This window comes from Lissotriton vulgaris, chromosome 4_1 (genome assembly GCF_964263255.1).
Source record: "Lissotriton vulgaris chromosome 4_1, aLisVul1.2, whole genome shotgun sequence".
Classification (NCBI taxonomy): Eukaryota; Metazoa; Chordata; class Amphibia; order Caudata; family Salamandridae; genus Lissotriton; species Lissotriton vulgaris.
This window is the reverse complement of record NC_141691.1, coordinates 1,604,876,465-1,604,895,096: the sequence shown is the minus strand read 5'-3', so window position 1 is coordinate 1,604,895,096 and position 18,632 is coordinate 1,604,876,465. Positions and strand designations below refer to the sequence as shown.

Genomic DNA, 18,632 nt, shown 5'->3' with positions numbered 1-18,632 from the left:
CCCCACTTTTTGCTGAATTGCTGATGGGCTTTGACTGAGTGTGCCCTGGGCTCCTGCCAATCAGGTATCCAGGGCCTGTTTTCGTTCCCTAAAACTGTGTTGAAACCTAAACCCAATTGGCATCTCTGGCCACAAGTCAGCCCCTGGTAAATGGTACCCTAGGTACCAGGGCACTGTGACCAGAGAAGACCCCTGAGGGTTGCAGCACTTATTGTGCCACCCTTCGGGGCCCTGTACACAGACACAGGCACAGACACACACACACACTGGTGCAGAAGTAAACAAAGAGTCGACATGGCACACATCCCTGTGTGCCATGCCCACAAACACACTGCACTGGCATACCCCAGTCACCCCCCTAGCTGGGTGCACTATGCCAGTGGTGTGGGCACAGGTGCATGAGCCCTGTGCCTCTGCAGTACCCGGGGCCATTCCTGGGCACTGTAAGTGCAGTGATGCCATTAAGAGTATATTTTGCTGGGAGGTTGTCATTACGAACTTCACAGCACCATGATGGTTACACTGAAGCCTGAGAAGTTTGATAGCAAACTTCTCAGCACATTAAGCCCACACTGATGCCAGTGTAGGATTTAATGCCAAATGCACTACAGAGGGCATCTTAGAGATGCCCCCTGAAACTTAACCACTCTGTGTCCTGACTGCGTGGCTACAGAGGCTGCCACCACCAGACATGTTTCTGAACCCCTGGGTCGCTCTCTGGGGCCTGAAACGAGGCACATCCTGGAACAAGGTGCCAAGCCTCCTCCCCCAGGTTGAGCAGGAGAAGCTTCAAAGGCATGCCGCCTTTTGTGAGCTTCCCCAGGCCACTTGCTGTACTCCGCAACTGGCCCCCACCGGTTCTGACCCCCACTCTGGCTGGAAGACAGGCGGGAAACCCTAGGTGAGGAAAGGGGGTGTGCCAGCCTGTGCCAACCCCACCCCTCGGGTGGGAGAGGCGAGGTGAAGCACAACTCTGGGCTACCGCCATCTTGAGGATGGGGAGCCCTGCCCAATCAGAGCTAGGCTCCAGCCCCCTCCCACAGGAGAGGAGCAGGATAGGGGGTGTATTCACCCCAGGACAGGGGCCCATTGGTCCCTGCCCTTACCCTCCATTAACACTCCTAATTTTAGTATTTAGGGGCACCCTGAACCTTCCTTCCTCCGATCCTGATTTGAGAACAAGAAACAAGAAGACCTGCCGTGCAGCTGCTAACAAGAGGACGACACCAACTGACTTGTCCCTAGAACCCTACAGGCCTGTTGATCCTTGAACCTGCTCCTGCTAAACCCTGGTGTCTCCTTCGGACAGCAACCTTGTAAACCCTGAAAGACCTGCCTACCTTGATCCTCTAAAGACTGGGACTCCCACGAGCAGTGGTTCTGCTCAAACAGCAACAACCCCTGGTGCCAGCCAGGAACCGCGAATCCAGCACACTCTGCACCCGGCCTGTGCCTGAGTGGACAAAGACCACGAGGACGTCCCCCGGCATCCAGTGCCCAAAGACCCTCCTTGACGATCCTGACGACGCCTGCAGCCTCACACCCAGGGACCCCTCCAACCGCAGCCAGCTAAGGGTAAGATTTCCCGACGTCCAAAGGCACCCCTGCACCCGGCGCCCCGCGGCCCCCTGTGCCCAATTCCTGGATGTCTACCTATCCTCCAAGATCCCAACTTACCTCTCGAAGTGGTGGTCGCACCTGAAGAATCTCCGTCCCCGAGCCTGCAGCCTTTGTTCGATTTCCAAGTCTCCCATTGAATAACATTGAGAGTCCGACGGCTCAAAAGCACCCTGCACTCAGCCACCCGAGTGCCCCTGGGAGTGCAACCTTTGTCCTAATCTACTTCCCCGTTTGCCCTGAGCAAGTGGCCAGGAGCCCAGCTCCCACAGACATGTGGCATGCCTGCTCACAGCCACCAACCGAAGGCCCCCTATCCTCCATAGGATAGCATTGGACCTACTCTCTCTGCACCCGGCTGCCCCAGTGCCGCTGAGGGTGTAACAACTGTACATACCTGACCCTGAGTCTATGCCCAGAACCTTAACTCTGCCAGTAGAGTACTTGCCCAAAAGCTGATAACTCACTATTCTTCCATAGGGTAACATTGACTGGTTTCACTTGGAAATTCTTCTAAGTAGGGTAACATTGACTGGTTTCACTTGGAAATTCTTCTAAGTGTGGAGTTTTGAAACTTTAAAATATTCATCTAAAATCAGCCGAACAATGAATTCCGATGTACTCACCTGTTATCAGCAGAGAACCCAGTGCTGTATCTTTTAGCCCAGCACTGACCCCGAAAAGTAACTATAACCGTGATTTACTGTTAACTCAATTTTCCTCCACAGGAATCCATTGTCTGGTTTTCACCAGAAAAGTTTCTCAGTGTCGATTTTCAAAAACTATAAATATTCATTAAAAATCGCCTGTATGACTTAAACGCATTCTTTCAATTGTTTACAGGAGATACACCAGTGCTGGATCCAGGATCCAACACGTAGTAAGAAAAAGTAACAATAACATTACTTCCCTGCTCTTCCTTAAAAATCACAACTGTAATCAAAACGCTTTTACTCAATTGTTTGCAGGAGATGTCCCAGGACTGACTCTAGGATCCAGTCCTGTGGTTAGAAAAGTAATCTATAAAATAACTAATTGCATTTAACTAGAAATTTCCATTGAACTCAATGTTGCATTGTGTTTGAAACTGGGTTGTCGATTGCAACAACTGTAACTATTATATTCAAAAGTCTATTGCCTATTTGCAAAGTATTTAACTAAAGTATCTCATTCTGAGAAATTATATTTTGATACCTATTGTTGGTTCTAAAATAAAACAACTATATATTTTTATGATTGATTGATGCTTTATTTCGATATGCACATATCATAAAAGCAGTACAAAAGATAAAAACAGCATGTCGAGAAAAGTAAGACTGAACATTTAGTATAGAAATAAAACACGTTAGATCAGCATAAATTAGATAAAAAGAGAATTAAATTGATATGGACAGTCTTCTAGTTCTAATCAACCAAGCCCATTTTAAAAACTTAGCAACAGAACAAACAATGGGAGGGGCTGTGTTAGTTAAAAGAATCCGGAGTGCAACGGAGTGCTGACGAGTACCCAGTTCTCTGCAGATGGGACCAAGCCAACGTGATCTGGGGCGACCATAGTCCGGGCATTCAAAAAGAAAATGTGGCACCGTCTCTGGCTTGTCATGACAAAGAGCACAGAAGCATGATATAGGCTGGGATTTATTCCACCTCGAGCAAAAGTCGGCCAAGGGTAGGGTTCCTAACCGAAATTTAATGTACAGGGACCTATCCATAGCCACTGAAATAATGTCCATGTACGGCTCATACTTGACAGCGTCTTTTAACAGCAGAAAAGCTGCGGTGGTTTTGCAGTGCTGCTGGGTTCTCAAGCGCTTCATACAAACCCACTCCCAAAAAAGTTTTTTTAAAGTCTCCTTCGGAGGAGCGGAGTGGCTATGCCAGCAAGAATCCAGGCCTAGGTCCCCTAAAAGGTGTTTTATGTCCTTCAGCCATTTGATGCTACGCCAACCGTCAGAGTGCATCACCTCTGCCAGACCATTGGCATAGGATTTTAGCTCCGGGACCCTCCACAAACGTGCCCAAAGCAAAAGGGGTCGAAGCCGAGCCTGGTCCCTTATGGCTTTGCAGCCAGTGTCCATGAGCACTGGGATGGTCGGGCTACTCGAAGGAATGGCAAGGAGATCCTTGATGAATTTATTTTCAGCCTTGCTCAGTGAGTGAACTTTGCCCGAGCCCCACAGTTCCGCTCCATAAAGTGCCGCAGGGACCGCTCGTGCTTTGTATATCTCAAGTAGAGGGGCAACACAATGTTTTGAAGAGTTGTTAAACTCCTTAAGAAGGGCGCCCCCCACCCTTTTGTGGGCCAATGTCATTTTGTCAATGTGGGCAGTCCAGCTCATCGCGTCGTTCAGTCGGATTCCCAGATAATCAAATTCTGCCACTCTTTCTAGAGGTATGGAGTTCAGAATGGGAGGGCGGCCAAGTTTGCGAGGTGGATGCATAACTAGGTACTTAGTCTTATCTACGTTGATGACAAGGCCCTTAGTGGTACAGAAGTCCTGAAAGCGGTTCAGCAGTGTCTGGAGACCTTTGGGGGTTTTAGAGATGAGGAGGGTGTCGTCGGCGAACAACAAGGTTGGAATTTTTACTCCTCCCAGGGTGGGAGCGTCTGCTGGTTCGCCCAGTAGGTAATCTACCACCCCGTTGATGTAGAGGGAGAATAAGGTAGGGGCCAGAACGCAGCCCTGCCTTACACCCCTCTCGACCCTGATCTTATCGGTCTTTTCCCCGTTCAACCCCCATCTAACCTGGGCATATATTTTTATACAAACAATTGGCCTAGAGTTCAGTTCTTGAGTGTATGAGAGCATTGGCTGACTTAGTATGTACAACAAATGCTTTACACTGTCCTCTGATACTGCCTTACTGCTCGACCAAGCTACCACTTTAGAGAGTAAGGTTATATCTAACTTTAGCCTCTGCCAAACCTCTGGTGACTGTGGACTCTGTGCACACTGTACCTTACTTTGGTCCAGTATATACATAGCCACTTCCTTACACCACTTGATCAAAGCTGGACTGTAAAATATTAGCAAGCATGGGAAGCAGTTTGAATCGCATGTGTACCGGCCCACTAATGACAGCTGGTTTAAATAGGAAATAAAATGGCGGTCAACGCACTGACCTTTCAACATGACTTTCAAGTTGCGAACACAGAGGCGCCTAATAGTTCAAGTATGTTGCTGATTCTCGGCGCTGTTGGGCTATATATTTATTATCTTTGTGTTTTGGCTTGCATTGATTTTTTTTCCAGACATATTGCCTTGAGGTCGAATGCCCAATAACACCTTAACTCCGTATACACGACCCGAGGTCACCTCGTTGTGCTGATAATTGCACTTAAAATCTTGACCCAGATACATGAGAGGATAATTCGGAACACATACGATCCGAGTTTATAACTGGTTTCAAAGTTGTCTGCCATTTTAACAGTGTTTGTTGTGACTGTATTCTTCATCGTGTCTTTATTGGACAGGTGTGTGGTCTGTGGGACACATCCCAGCATAGTGCATGTCATGGGTTTCTCTCTTGCACCTGCCACACTTTTGTGGTAAGTGGCGATTTCGTAAAGGAGTTTAGACCCAAGCGTGAATAAAATTCCACTTAATTCCGAACCATCGCCAAAATAGTTTTATCAGATACAGATTGTCTTTTAAGTCATCATTTTAGAACATTTGCTTCCTGTTTTTTTGCTATAGTGCTTCTTATCACATTTTTGATTTGCAATGCAATAGGTCTCGCCTTTACACGAGTTTAACCGCATCGCCGCGGCGGCTTTTCCCGCTGTGCGTGGCATTTTTAAAAATCCCGCGTAACGTGACAAAGCCAGCTCGTCATCCGCGCAGCGCAGGTAACGCCCATGACGAGCTGGCTTTGTCATTAGCGTCGAAGGGGTTAAGCTGTTGGCATTGTAAATAACAATGTCTTTTAGTAATGTTTTAAAAAACGAAATCAAAAATTAGAGGCATTGTCATTTGCAATGTCAATGGCTCAAACTCGCGTAAATGCGAGGCCTATTGCATTGCAAATGCTTGTGTAAGAAAGGTATCAAATTGTGGTATGTTTTAACATACAATACGTTTTTAATCATTTTGTACATCATATGTTGCTCTTTTATTAATATAGCGTATTTATATACGCGTGTTTCTTTTATGATCTACTTAAAAAGATCAAATTAAGATTATTATTCCATACATTCTGGAAACCACTATAACCAAATAAATAACATTTTCCTAGTCTCAGCAGCACTGTTTAAATGTGTTTGAAGTGACATGCCTAATTAGCTAGCAAAGTAGACTGATAAGAAACCCTGAAATAATGGTGCGAGCAGGAAGTCATGTTGTGCAATAAAAAGTGCTCATCTTTATTTAATCTACATTCTACTCTTTTACAGAAAAAGCAGCAGCTAATGAGGATGAAGTTCAAAAGGCTGATATCTCATCTACTGGCCAGAGTGTTATTGACAAAGATGCGCTTGGGCCAATGATGCTTGAGGTAAATAGTGTGCCTAATCATTGTGTCTCAGACTTCATGATAATGTAATCAGTGTTACAGTGATTTTCTGTCCTCAGGCTCTGCAATACACAAGTCCTTGTTTAATATGCAATTGGTGTAGTAATCTTTTTTCAAAGGTTTCAGGCATAATGGCTCCCCTAGCCCTGATTTTATAGGACAACAGTGCAGTGTCAGATGTAAGTAGTTCCCCCAATTTAGCTTTTATGCAAAAAACAAATCTGCAAGTAGGAGAATACTAATAGTAAAATAGTAACACTGGCCATGCCAGCCGTAGAACGATTTCATAATTGTGAGCTTTATATATAAATCAATCATCGTTTAAAGATCTACTGTAATTTGCTTAACCCCTTGGGCGCGGCCGCAATTCTGCGCCTGTGCGGCAGAATCTCAAGTGCGCGGGTTTATGACGGCCCCCAGCCGTCATCAGCACACGCCCACCGTAGTGCATGACGGCTGGGGGCCGTCATCAGCATCGAAGGGGTTAAATTCAATATATGATGTTTACATTATTTACATTCAAGGAAAATGCCTGGATTGAGCATATTATACAACTGTATAGTTTAAAACATAGGCCAGAGGATTTATTTAACTCGTAACTCTTATCTCTAATACTTCTGAAGTAATTAATTTAAATAATGGCAGCAAAGTGAGGTGACTCTTCCTAGAAATGCTTTGGAAATTTATGGTCCTTTCGTTAAGGAGATACATAAGAACATCTAAATTCTCATGAGCACAAAGAGATCCTGATGATGTTACTGCTATTACGGCAGAACTTAACTTAGTCTGCGTTGAATATTGTTCTAATGAAAGGGCAGTATAAGAATCTCTAGTTTCAAGAGGAGGCCGAATTTGCCCTGAAGATTGCAGGATGAATGCCTTAATGGATGTATCTGGTAAAATGTTTTCCGGACACCTTTTGAGCCATTTAAAGGACTGGGTCTACAAGAAAGCTGTGCTGCCAAGAAATGAGCTTGGCTTTAGATCTCAACATTCTACGATGAATGGATGCTTGGCACATATGCGTTTAGATGTGAAATATTGTAAACATCAGGTCTCTCCCCTACATGCAGCTTTTATTTATTAATACAGTGCATTTGACTTAGTTGATAGGAAAACTATGGAAGAAATTGGTGACCTGGGGCAGTCCAGCTGATATATTTAAACTATTGACTGAAGTGCACTGAGGTTCTTGGACAAGTAGAACTGAGTGAGAATGGAACTCTGACAAGAAAAATGGATAATCAAAATGTCTACATCATGACTCCATACTGGCGTTTCTGTTAGTTTCAATCTACATATCTGACGCTGAAAAATATTAGTAGGTTTAGGTGCTCCCACTACAGTTAGCTAGTGAAAAAATACAAGGCATTTTCTATGCTGACGAACCTTAATTGTGGAAATTACACCTATAAGTCTACAAAGAGTATTGAATAAGTTTGCTTTGTATCACAAAGAAAACAATCTAAAATCAATACAGTTAAATTGAAAGCTAAGAGGAAGCAAACGATTGAAGTGGAAATTTGACTCCAAGGACTTGGAAATTGTGATCTCCTGTATCTATCATGGGGCAACTTTCTCATGGAACTTACATTTTTACATGTGGTTAGCTAAGAAAGCTGTGCCAAGATGATGATAAACAATCTGGGTAAACCGGATGCTAAGTAGCACACAGATTCATCAAAGGACTAAAGGAAACATAAGAGATGAAAATCACCAGTCCCCTACTACATGGGTTTGAAATTTTGGATGAAATGTTAAGAAAATCTAAACGGCTGAAATGGTTATCTGGAAAAATGGGTGGGCTTACTCAAGCTTCCCCAGGATCTGTACTGAGATTGGATGTGGGGATTGTAAGCATAACTTATCAATATTATAGGAGGTATTCATTTTTGTCCCGTATTTTAAAATATGAAATATCATCCTTTAGAGACCAGGCGAAAATAGGTTTAGAAAATCCCCAGGAGGCGTCACAGAAAACATTCATGCAACACATCATGGCTTTCTTGAATATATCTGATAAAATATTTATGACTTCCAAAGCAAGATTATTTTGTAAAATAATCTAAATCTTATTGTTAAATAGGCTTTTTACGAGTGTGGCAATGACCAGTGTCTTAAAAGGTAGACTTTATTCCCATGTATGTCAATCTGATTTAAGCTGTATTCCTTGTCCATATCTTATTAAACTTCAACAAAGGTTGAAATTAAGGATGGGACAGATTCTAATCCTATCAACTGGTATTTCCGTGAAATACTTAATGATGAGATTTTGTTTCCCCAGGGGAACAATAATGTGATGCCCCCTAAACATATATATTGTTTTCTTACTGGCAGCAAAAGTTGCTATTACCAATTATGTGAGTTGCAGGTTTTCATCAGGGTTCTATGATGCTTGATTAAGTAAAGAAATGTGACATTACATTATGATATAAATTAGGAAAATATTTTACTATTTTATAGAACCAGTAGAAAGGAATTGCTGAATTGACCCGCACTAAATGATGATGTGTGGATTATGGATGCGCATTAGGTGTTAATGTGATGGTGAAGAGATGGTATTAATTGATGGTCATTCAGGACATTTTTAACTGTAGTTATATAACCTTTTTAAGTTTGTTTTGTCCTTATTATGTTAAAATTAAATTTGTATTACATATATCGGCTTTTAATCAAAATAATCAAATGTAATTTAATTTGACATGCTGCCAGTAATTTATCCTCTGTGTGGAGGAAGGCAGAGTCATAGCATACAATCTGACTGCATTATTCTGATTAACCTGGACAAGGGAGGTATGAGACTTTGGTAGACTGTCTATCAAATTGCAAGTTGATGATTCTTCCTCTTTTTAGGGGGGATAAGATAAAGCAAGTGTGCGAGGGACACAGCTAAAGTGTTGATAAGGCTTTGATGCATCAGTAGTTTCATGGCTAAGTGACCAGTACCACCTAGGATTTTTGGCTTTCGGGTTAGTATAATGGTTTTCCTAAGATAAAAGGTGTAATTGAGTTAGTGCGAGACTAGCAGAAAGTGGGAAGGATTAGCCACAGGTGAATGTTTCTAAGAGTTCTAAAGTTGAAGGGTATTTTGTATGCTTCCAAAAGTGTTCTAGAATATGCTTTTCAATTCAGTTTATTCTTCCTTTTTGAAGATTGCTATACGCTCTATTGAACCAGTGGCATAAAGATATTTTGTCATTTGTCCTTCAAAAGTGATTGTGTTAAACTAGGGGAGCTTGTCTTGAAGCTGCAAACAGTAGCATCCTTGTACTGTTTTCTGTTCCTACATTTACCCTTTCTAAACATTCAAAAATATAGAGTGCTAGTTTTGCTGTGCTGAATAAATATAGGCCTTGTTCGCTACGCCTTTGTAATGGAAGTCAACAGACATAGTCAATGACCACAAGTGTTTAACTTGTAGCAGTGCAGAGTGATATGTTGTAGATTGTATGCCTTATTTGAAGTGGGGGGGGGGGGAACAGGAAAGGACATAGGTTAATAAAATAAGACAATGTAAAATTCAATATGCCACAAACCGTAAAGAGGATAAAAAATAGTTTAAAAAACACAACTTGCGAGGTATTGCGATGTAATAAAATTTTTCTTTTACGCTCCCGAGACATCAAAACGGGTCGAGAGGCGCAGCTCCTGCATAATGAGTTGGTGTCCGTGTGTGCACGGCAGTGGTGGTGTCCGTGTGTGCACAGCAGTGGTGGTGTCCGTGTGTGCATGGCAGTGGTGGTGTCTGTGTGTGCATGGCAGTGGTGGTGTCTGTGTGTGCATGGCAGTGGTGGTGTCTGTGTGTGCATGGCAGTGGTGGTGTCTGTGTGTGCATGGCAGTGGTGGTGTCCGTGTGTGCATGGCAGTGGTGGTGTCCGTGTGTGCATGGCAGTGCTGGTGTCCGTGTGTGCATGGCAGTGCTGGTGTCCGTGTGTGCATGGCAGTGGTGGTGTCCGTGTGTGCATGGCAGTGGTGGTGTCCGTGTGTGCATGGCAGTGGTGGTGTCCGTGTGTGCATGGCAGTGGTGGTGTCCGTGTGTGCATGGCTGTGGTGGTGTCCGTGTGTGCATGGCAGTGGTGGTGTCCGTGTGTGCATGGCAGTGGTGGTGTCCGTGTGTGCATGGCAGTGGTGGTGTCCGTGTGTGCATGGCAGTGCTGGTGTCCGTGTGTGCATGGCAGTGCTGGTGTCCGTGTGTGCATGGCAGTGCTGGTGTCCGTGTGTGCATGGCAGTGGTGGTGTCCATGTGTGCATGGCAGTGGTGGTGTCCGTGTGTGCATGGCAGTGGTGGTGTCCGTGTGTGCATTGCAGTGGTGGTGTCCGTGTGTGCATTGCAGTGGTGGTGTCCGTGTGTGCATGGCAGTGTCTGTGTGAGCATGGCAGTGGTGGTGTCTGTGTGTGCATGGCAGTGGTGGTGTCCGTGTGTGCATGGCAGTGGTGGTGTCCGTGTGTGCATGGCAGTGGTGGTGTCCGTGTGTGCATGGCAGTGGTGGTGTCTGTGTGTGTATGGCAGTGGTGGTGTCTGTGTGTGTATGGCAGTGGTGGTGTCTGTGTGTGTATGGCAGTGGTGGTGTCAGTGTGTGCATGGCAGTGGTGGTGTCTCTGTGTGCATGGCAGTGGTGGTGATCAGCGTGCAAAGAACTGCGTTTCCTGGCAAACTTTTGTGCGTGGAGATGTAGGCACGCACGGCGGTGTCTGTCTGGAAGGGCCGACGCCGTCCTGTTTTCAGGAAGCGCATCACTTTGAAGAGATGTTGTGTGCAAGTGCTCCGTTTAGATTACAATCAAAGACTTTAAAAAGCAATAATAAAAAACAGAGCAATTTAAGCCCGCAGGGCGGATGTTTGCGATTGCACTTTCGGTTTCCTTTTTTCATAATCGGCAGTGGGTTGGTTTTAGTGTAATTTCATTGTCAAGTCCATGTTTACACATTTCTTGCTCAGACTGCCTTGCGAACTTGAGGTTACATTTGTATAAGGTGCACCCGTTTTGCACGCTGGTTTAAAAGCATTTCCCGACTGAAGCCTGCCGGCTCCAGCCCTCCTCTGCCTCCGCCTCTCCCGCACTCAGTCTCCGTCGTCAGCCTCTTTAGCAGCGCCGCACGCCTCTCTGCAGACTCCCCCTGCATTCCAAGAGGTGCGCGCGCGTCGCGATCCGGTCTGCATTTGCATGCTGTGGAGAGAAGTCCTGGCCGCGCACAACGTTATCCTATGGGGAAACGCTGCGCGCGGCCAGGTCTGGTCTCCACAGTCCTTTTTGTGCAGAGACGCCGACTATAGTTCTCGCTGCGAGAACGCGTTTTCAGCGCGTTCGTCGTAGCGAGACCTAAAAAGTGAAGTGAGACTTGATCCCATCCCTCCACTCTGAACCGAAAGAAGTGTGAGGGCATAAACATGTGTTCGAGGCATGTGGGCTGCTGAATTCATATCTTGTGCATAGATCGCCGCCTAGTGTTGGGTCCGTATGATTGCACCTTGTTATCCTGGAAGAGTCTTCGAAGTATCACGAGATAGGTGACTCCTCCCCTGGACACAGTGCGCATGGGCATCTTCTCCATCCTCAGATTGGTTTTTTCCGCCATTGGGTTCGGATGTTATTCCTCTACTCCAACTTCGGAACCTAAACTAAACTACTTTCTAAGGCCAAAAGGCCTTCGACTTTGATGGTATTGTTCCTGTTCGGTACTTTTTGACTCGACCAAACTTTCCATCTCGATCCGGTCGTCGACGCGGGCCGTTGGGCCTTTCAACGCCACTTGGGCCTGCTGTCGATGGAAAGGAGCCCGTTCAAAAGGTGCCCACAATGCCACTCCAAATTCCCGCATACTGATAAACATACAGTATGCAACAAGTTTTTATCACCGGAGCACAACAAAGAAAATTGCCCAGCGTGTGCCCAATTCCGTTCGTAGATCATCCGGATTCGACGGGCCACTAGGCAAGAGATGCAGCGGCCGGAACCAGAGAACATCTTCGATGATGAACACGACCTCGCAGAAGCGGCGAACTCGGATCTAGAAATCGTCACCGTTGAGGACCAGTTGGACTCAGATGACCAGATCACGCCAGGGCAAACAGTGAGTACACAGACCCCAACACCGCTTAGCCCAAAACCTAAGGCTCCGGTCAAAGCATCGCCTAAAGGCCTTAGCCGAGATCGACAAGCTCCTTCAGAAGCCCCGCCTTCCGGCTCTGCTCCGAAGCCCAAAACCAAGCCTTCTAATACCCCAGGACCTAGTAACATTCTCCCCAAGAAGGTTCTCGACTCCAAAAGGGTCTTCGAACCGAAGGTCGTCGAACCAAAGGGCGTCGAACCGAGGAAGGTTGTCGAACCAAAGGATGTCGAACCAAAGAAGGTGGTTGAACCAAAGAAGGTCGCCCAGCCCAAAAAGGTTATCGAGTCAAAATCTATCTAGCCAAAGAAGAGCCTCGAACCAAAACGGGTCGTCGATCCAAAAAGAACACCCGACCCAAAGAAGGCCGTCGATCCTAAAAAGAGTGTTGATCAACAACAGGATCACACCACAAAGCCCGTCGAACTGAAAAAAGGCATCGACTCGACCAAAAACCTTGAGCTGAAAAAAGCCGTTGAACATAAAAAACTTATCGAACCAAAAGCTCCGGTCGATCCTAAACGGTCGTCGACCCAAACAAAGTCGCCGAACCAAAAAGACTTTTAAACTAACAAAGGACGTCGAACCAAAAAAGGTTACCGACCCCAAAGCAACAGTCGAGCCGAAAAAAACCAAGGCCCTCGAGTCAAAAGCCCACAAGCAAGTCTGTAAGCCAAAAACATCGGCGCCAAAGCCACGGAGAGTTGAGGAAGAACTCTTCCATCCTGATCCACTAACTGAGGAACAATCTAAACTGTATATAGACCCTAATACAGGAAAAGTTACAGTTTATCACAGGAAAAAGAGACCATTGGACACGGGCACTCCTTCCCCTGTTCCTCCAAAGAAAAAAGACTTCAGGACATCTCCCTCTAGGCCTTTTACTCCTCCTCCTTTCTATCCTAATATGCCTTTTGTGCCCTACTCTCCTACACATTCAGATTATAATGATGAGGATAACATGGGGGAAGATCTTCAGGATGATTTTAATGAACCAGAGGATCCTCATGCACAGGATGACACATGGGAGGACCAGAATGATCCATATGACACACAACCCATCCCAGACACCTCCCCATACCCTACAAAGCCATCGCCTACTGACGACACCATCGTTTTTAACCAACTGATAGATAGGGCAGTAAAATACCACAAGGTCGACATGCACACTGACCCAATAGAAGAAGATTTTCTATTTGACACTTTTCCTACCTCTGAGAAGAATGTCGGGACACTTCCTATGCTGAAAGGGGTACTAAAACACGCGCCAGACATATTCAAAGATCCAGCCAGAGCATGTGTACTCAATCCCAGGATTGAGAACAAATATAAGGCGGCCCCTACAGACCCTACTTCTATTGAATGCCAGCTGCCTTTAGACTCACTAGTAGTAGCAAAAGCTCGCAAGAGAGCTAACTCACAAAGAGGAGATGCTCTCCCTCCTGACAAGGAGTCTAAAATATTAGAAGCCTCAGGCATGAGAGTAGCCTCACAGTCTGCTAATTCATGGAGGATTGCAAACACACAAGCTCTACTAGCTCGCTACGATAGAGCACAATACGATCAACTTGAGGGTTTACTGCAACACCTGCCAGAACCTTTCAAAGCTCAGGCTAAGGACCTCATACAGGAAGGCAAATTTATAACTAATGCTTCCATTAAATGTGCGCTTGACGCAGCCGACACATCGGCCAGGTCCATTAATACTAGCGTATTACTACGAAGACACGCATGGCTACTCATCTCTGGTTTTAAGAACGAGGTGCAATCTACCATCCTCAACCAACCAGTTAATCAAGTCTTCCTGTTTGGCCCTGCAGTAGATACCATTTTACACAAAATGAAAAAAGATACCGAAACTGCTAAATCTATGGGTGCACTGCAGTTTCAACAACATAGAGGTTCCTTTTGTCGCTCCTCCTACAGAGGTATCGCACGAGGCAACACATCACAGACTTCCTCTACATACAAAAGCAACACCCAAAGTTCCTTTAATAAAGGCTCCAACAGAGGAGGTTATAGGGGCAACAATAACTAGGGTAGAGGACGTGGCGGCAATAACACCAGAGCCTCCACTGCCTCCCTCAAGACCATCTAACACCAGTCGGAGGCAGAGTCAAAACAATTCCTACCAGTCTGGAACGCAATTACCACAGGCAGGTGGGTGAGACAAATTATCCAGTATGCCTGGAACTCACTTCTACTCCACCCAACATACCACCCAAAGACCGTCCTATGCCCAAAGAACACATCACCCTGTTACAACAAGAGGTAAAACCCATGCTAGAAAAGGGAGCCATAGAGCCAGTCCCTTTTCAACACCAAGGGACAGGAGTATACTCACTATACTTCCTTATTCCCAAAAAGGACGGGTCCCTCAGACCCCAATATTGTACCTCAGACCTCTGAACCAATACATACTCTCAAAGCACTTCCATATGATCACTCTACAACAAGTACTTCCGTTACTCCAACAAGGCGACTTCCTTGCTACATTAGACCTCAAAGATGCATATTTTCACATACCTATACATCCAGCTCACAGGAAATACCTCAGGTTCACAATAGAAGGTCAACATTATCAGTTCAAGGTTCTCCCCTTCGGGGTAACCACAGCCCCAAGAGTGTTCACAAAATGTTTAGCGGTAGTAGCAGCACACCTCAGAAGGCAACACATTCACGTTTCCATACCTGGACGATTGGCTCATAAAAGCAAACTAGTACGCGCAGTGTGCAAGCCATACGTCTCAGACACTCCAGCTGCTACACAGCCTGGGTTTTTACCTAAGTTACCCAAAATCACATCTACAGCCCTCCCACATACAGCAATATCTGGGGGCTACAATAGATACCTCAGTAGCAAAGGCATATCCAAATCCAGCCAGGATAGCCAACATGCAGACTCTCATTCAAAAGTTTCAGCCACAACACTCTTTGCCAGCTCGAGTGTTCATGCAGCTCGTAGGCATGATGGCCACCTGCATATTCATTGTCCCTTATGCCAGACTTCAAATGCGTCCACTGCAAGAATGCCTAGCACGGCAGTGGAACCAAGCTCAAGGACAACTAAAGGACCTAGTGTTGGTAGACAGTCGCGCTTACAACTCTGCAGTGGTGGAACCCACAAAACCTTTCCAAGGGGCGACTGTTCCAAGAGCCGGTTCCACAAGTAGTACTAACAGCGGACGCATCACTGACCGGTTGAGGAGCCCACTTACTTCAATACACAGTCCAAGGGCTCTGGACAATCAAACAAAAGAAACTGCATATCAACCAATTAGAGTTGCTAGCAATATTTTTGGCTTTAAAAGCATTCCAGAAATACTTGTACAACAAGGCTGTGTTGATCCGGACGGACAACATGACAACCATGTACTACATCCAGAAACAAGGAGGGACACACTCTACAGCTGTCCCACTTAGCACAGAGCATATGGAGGTGTACAATTCCAAGAAACATTTTTCTCCTAGCATAACACCTGCCAGGGAAAGACAATCAAATAGCGGATCTGTTAAGCAGACACAGCCAACAGCTACACAAATGGGAGATTCACCCACAAGTTCTCCAACCATTCTTTCAAAAATGGGGGCATCCAGAGATAGATCTGTTTGCCACAAACAAAAACTCAAAATGCCAGTACTTTGCCGCCTGGTTCCCACATCCATTGTCACAGGGCAATGCGATATGGATGAAATGGTCGGGCAGATTTGCGTATGCTTTTCCACCAGCTCCACTGATTCCGCTGGTGGCACGCAAACTACGTCCGCAGTCACTCACAATCATCCTGGTTGCTCCCACATGGGCAAGACAGCCATGGTACACAACGTTCCTGGAACTTTCAGTAGTTCCCCACCAAAGGCTATGCCTCTCACTCTATCTTTTATCTCAGAATCATGGAGAAATCAGGCCCCCAGATCCCAATCAGATGAACCTAGCGATCTGGCTCCTGAAGTCTTATAGTTTGGATACCTTAACTTACCTTCTGATTGCATGAACATCATCAAGGAGGCAAGACGGCCAACTACTAGAGCATGCTATGCAGCTAAATGGAAAAGATTTGTAATTTATTGCAACAATAACCAAATCAATCCATTAGATGCTTCCATCCAAAACAGTATCTGGCCTACTCTTCTATAAGGCTACATCTTGCTGCTATAGCAGCATATCTCCAGAACAGACAACACCTCTCCCTGTTTAAGATACCTCCAATCAAGGCTTTTATGGAGGGTCTTAAAAGGATAATCCCTCCAAAGCACCCACCTTCACCAGTCTGGAACTTAAATGTAGTACTTACCAGACTTATGGGACCTCCTTTCGAACCACTCCATTCATGTGAATTGCAATTTCTAACATGGAAGGTGGCGTTCTTAATTGCCATTACCTCCCTCCGGCGGGTGAGTGAGCTACAGGCACTAACTATTCAAGAACCCTTCATGCAAATACATGCAAATAAAGTAGTACTTCGGACCAACCCTAAGCTTATGCCAAATGTCATATCCACATCCATCAATCAACAGAATTGCCAGTTTTCTTCCAAAACCCACAGTCAGTAGCTGAAAGAGCCCTAAACACACTACATATAAGGAGAGCTCTGCTATATTATGTTGACAGGACTAAATCATTAAGGAAAACAAAGCAACTGTTTATTGCTTTTTCACCACAACATAAAGGTAATCCCATCTCAAAATCAGGAATAGCCAGATGGATAGTTAAATGCATTCAAATATGCTATCAAAAAGCTAAACGCATTCTAACAGTTCCCCCAAAAGCACTCTACGCGTAAAATAGGGGCATCCATGGCTTTCCTAGGGAATATTCCCCTTGAAGACATATGTAGAGCAGCTACATGGTCTACCATACACACGTTTACTAAACACTATTGTGTAGACGTGCAATCAAAGCAGCAAGCTGCTGTAGGCCAGGCTGTCCTTAAAACTCTTTTTCAGACTGCTGTAGCTGGTACAGGTGACCGCCGCTAGAGGAGATACGGCTATACAGTCTATGCACAAGATATGCATTCAGCAGCCCACATGCCTCGAACGGAATATGCTACTTACCAGTATGCATCTGTTCTTGGCATGTAGGGCTGCTGACATTCATATCAAACACCCTCCTCCCCGGTGCCTGTTGCAGCTGCAGGATTCTCTTTTGCATGGCCATCTCTTACTTTACTATACTCCATCTTTGCCACAATGGCGAAAAACAATCTGAGGATGGAGAAGATGCCCATGCGCACTGTAGTCCAGGGGAGGAGTCACCTATCTCGTGATACTTCGAAGACTCTTCCAGGACAACAAGATGCAATCATCCGGACCCAACACTAGGCGGCGATCTATGCACAAGATATGAATGTCAGCAGCCCTACATGCCAAGAACAGATGCATACTGGTAAGTAGCATATTCCTACTTGTGCACCTTCAAGGTCCCTGGTCGCGGAGCTGATTCCTCAGTTGATCCCAGTGTGCCGGGGTTTTTCAGGTCTTCTACGACACCGCAGCAAATTGAAGCCCTCACAATAGGCAAAGCTACACATTTTTGGTGTGTTTCTGACTCCCTCTAGCATACCTTTTGGCCCCAAGGAATGCAGCCTCCAGTCTGATTACCATTGGTGGATTCCTCCACTGCGTCCTCTGATCCATTGGGACCCATCACAGGCCCTGTGCCACAGACTTCCACTCCGAAACCCATTCCGGTCCCTTCCACATTGATGCTGGTATTAACTGTCCCAGAAGATCTGCTAATAATACAAATGTTGGACACCTAAATGACTTTGATTCAATATCTGACTTATTTTCATTTCACGTTATAAAATCACTAAAAGCAACCGATTATCATGCACCCGGATTCTGATCCGTTTCTCTGCCACTTAGTACATGCCAACAGAGGCGTAATAGTCTTTTTGGTGCCGACTCTGACCCAGTGCTTGAACAAAGAACACCCCATAATGTGGATGATGATGGTTCTGACTTTCTTCCCCCTCACTTCACAGATTACCTCATCTACATGAATTTGCAAGAGGCCTGTGGGCTTTAAGTCTCTCCTGAGATAGGGCTTAACTCGCCACTTGGACCACCTATGGAAGAAAATGCCTAATTTGCAGTGGTGGCCTGGAAGGCAGCTGAGGCACAAGATTTACAGCTGAGCCCAAAGCAGATGTCTTGACCAAGATTTTACATCTAGGACTAGCTACTTCTGAGTTCCCGCTCCCTTGTAGCAAGGTTCTCACTGATATTTTGATTGCCACTTGGTTGAAGCCCTGTTTCTTGCCATCTGTGAATAAGCAGGTAGGCAGGTGTTGCAGACTGGTTTCTGGCAATCTGGATTTTCTAACCAAATCCTACTCCAGAAAGACTTGTTGTAGAGGTCTCACCCGGTAAAATGAATCCCATCTCAT

At 45.5% G+C, this 18,632-nt stretch overlaps 1 protein-coding gene across 3 annotated transcripts in view; it reads left to right on the top strand.

Moving 5' to 3' along the window:
• The window catches only part of NCOA2 (nuclear receptor coactivator 2), a 768,019-nt gene that overhangs the window by 218,487 nt on the left and 530,900 nt on the right, over positions 1–18,632 (top strand). For all 3 annotated transcript variants that reach the window (XM_086965858.1, XM_086965859.1, XM_086965857.1), the window contains exon 4: positions 6,011–6,111. In XM_086965858.1, the coding sequence (XP_086821984.1) occupies positions 6,011–6,111 (101 nt within the window). The remainder of the gene's footprint in view (positions 1–6,010; positions 6,112–18,632) is intronic.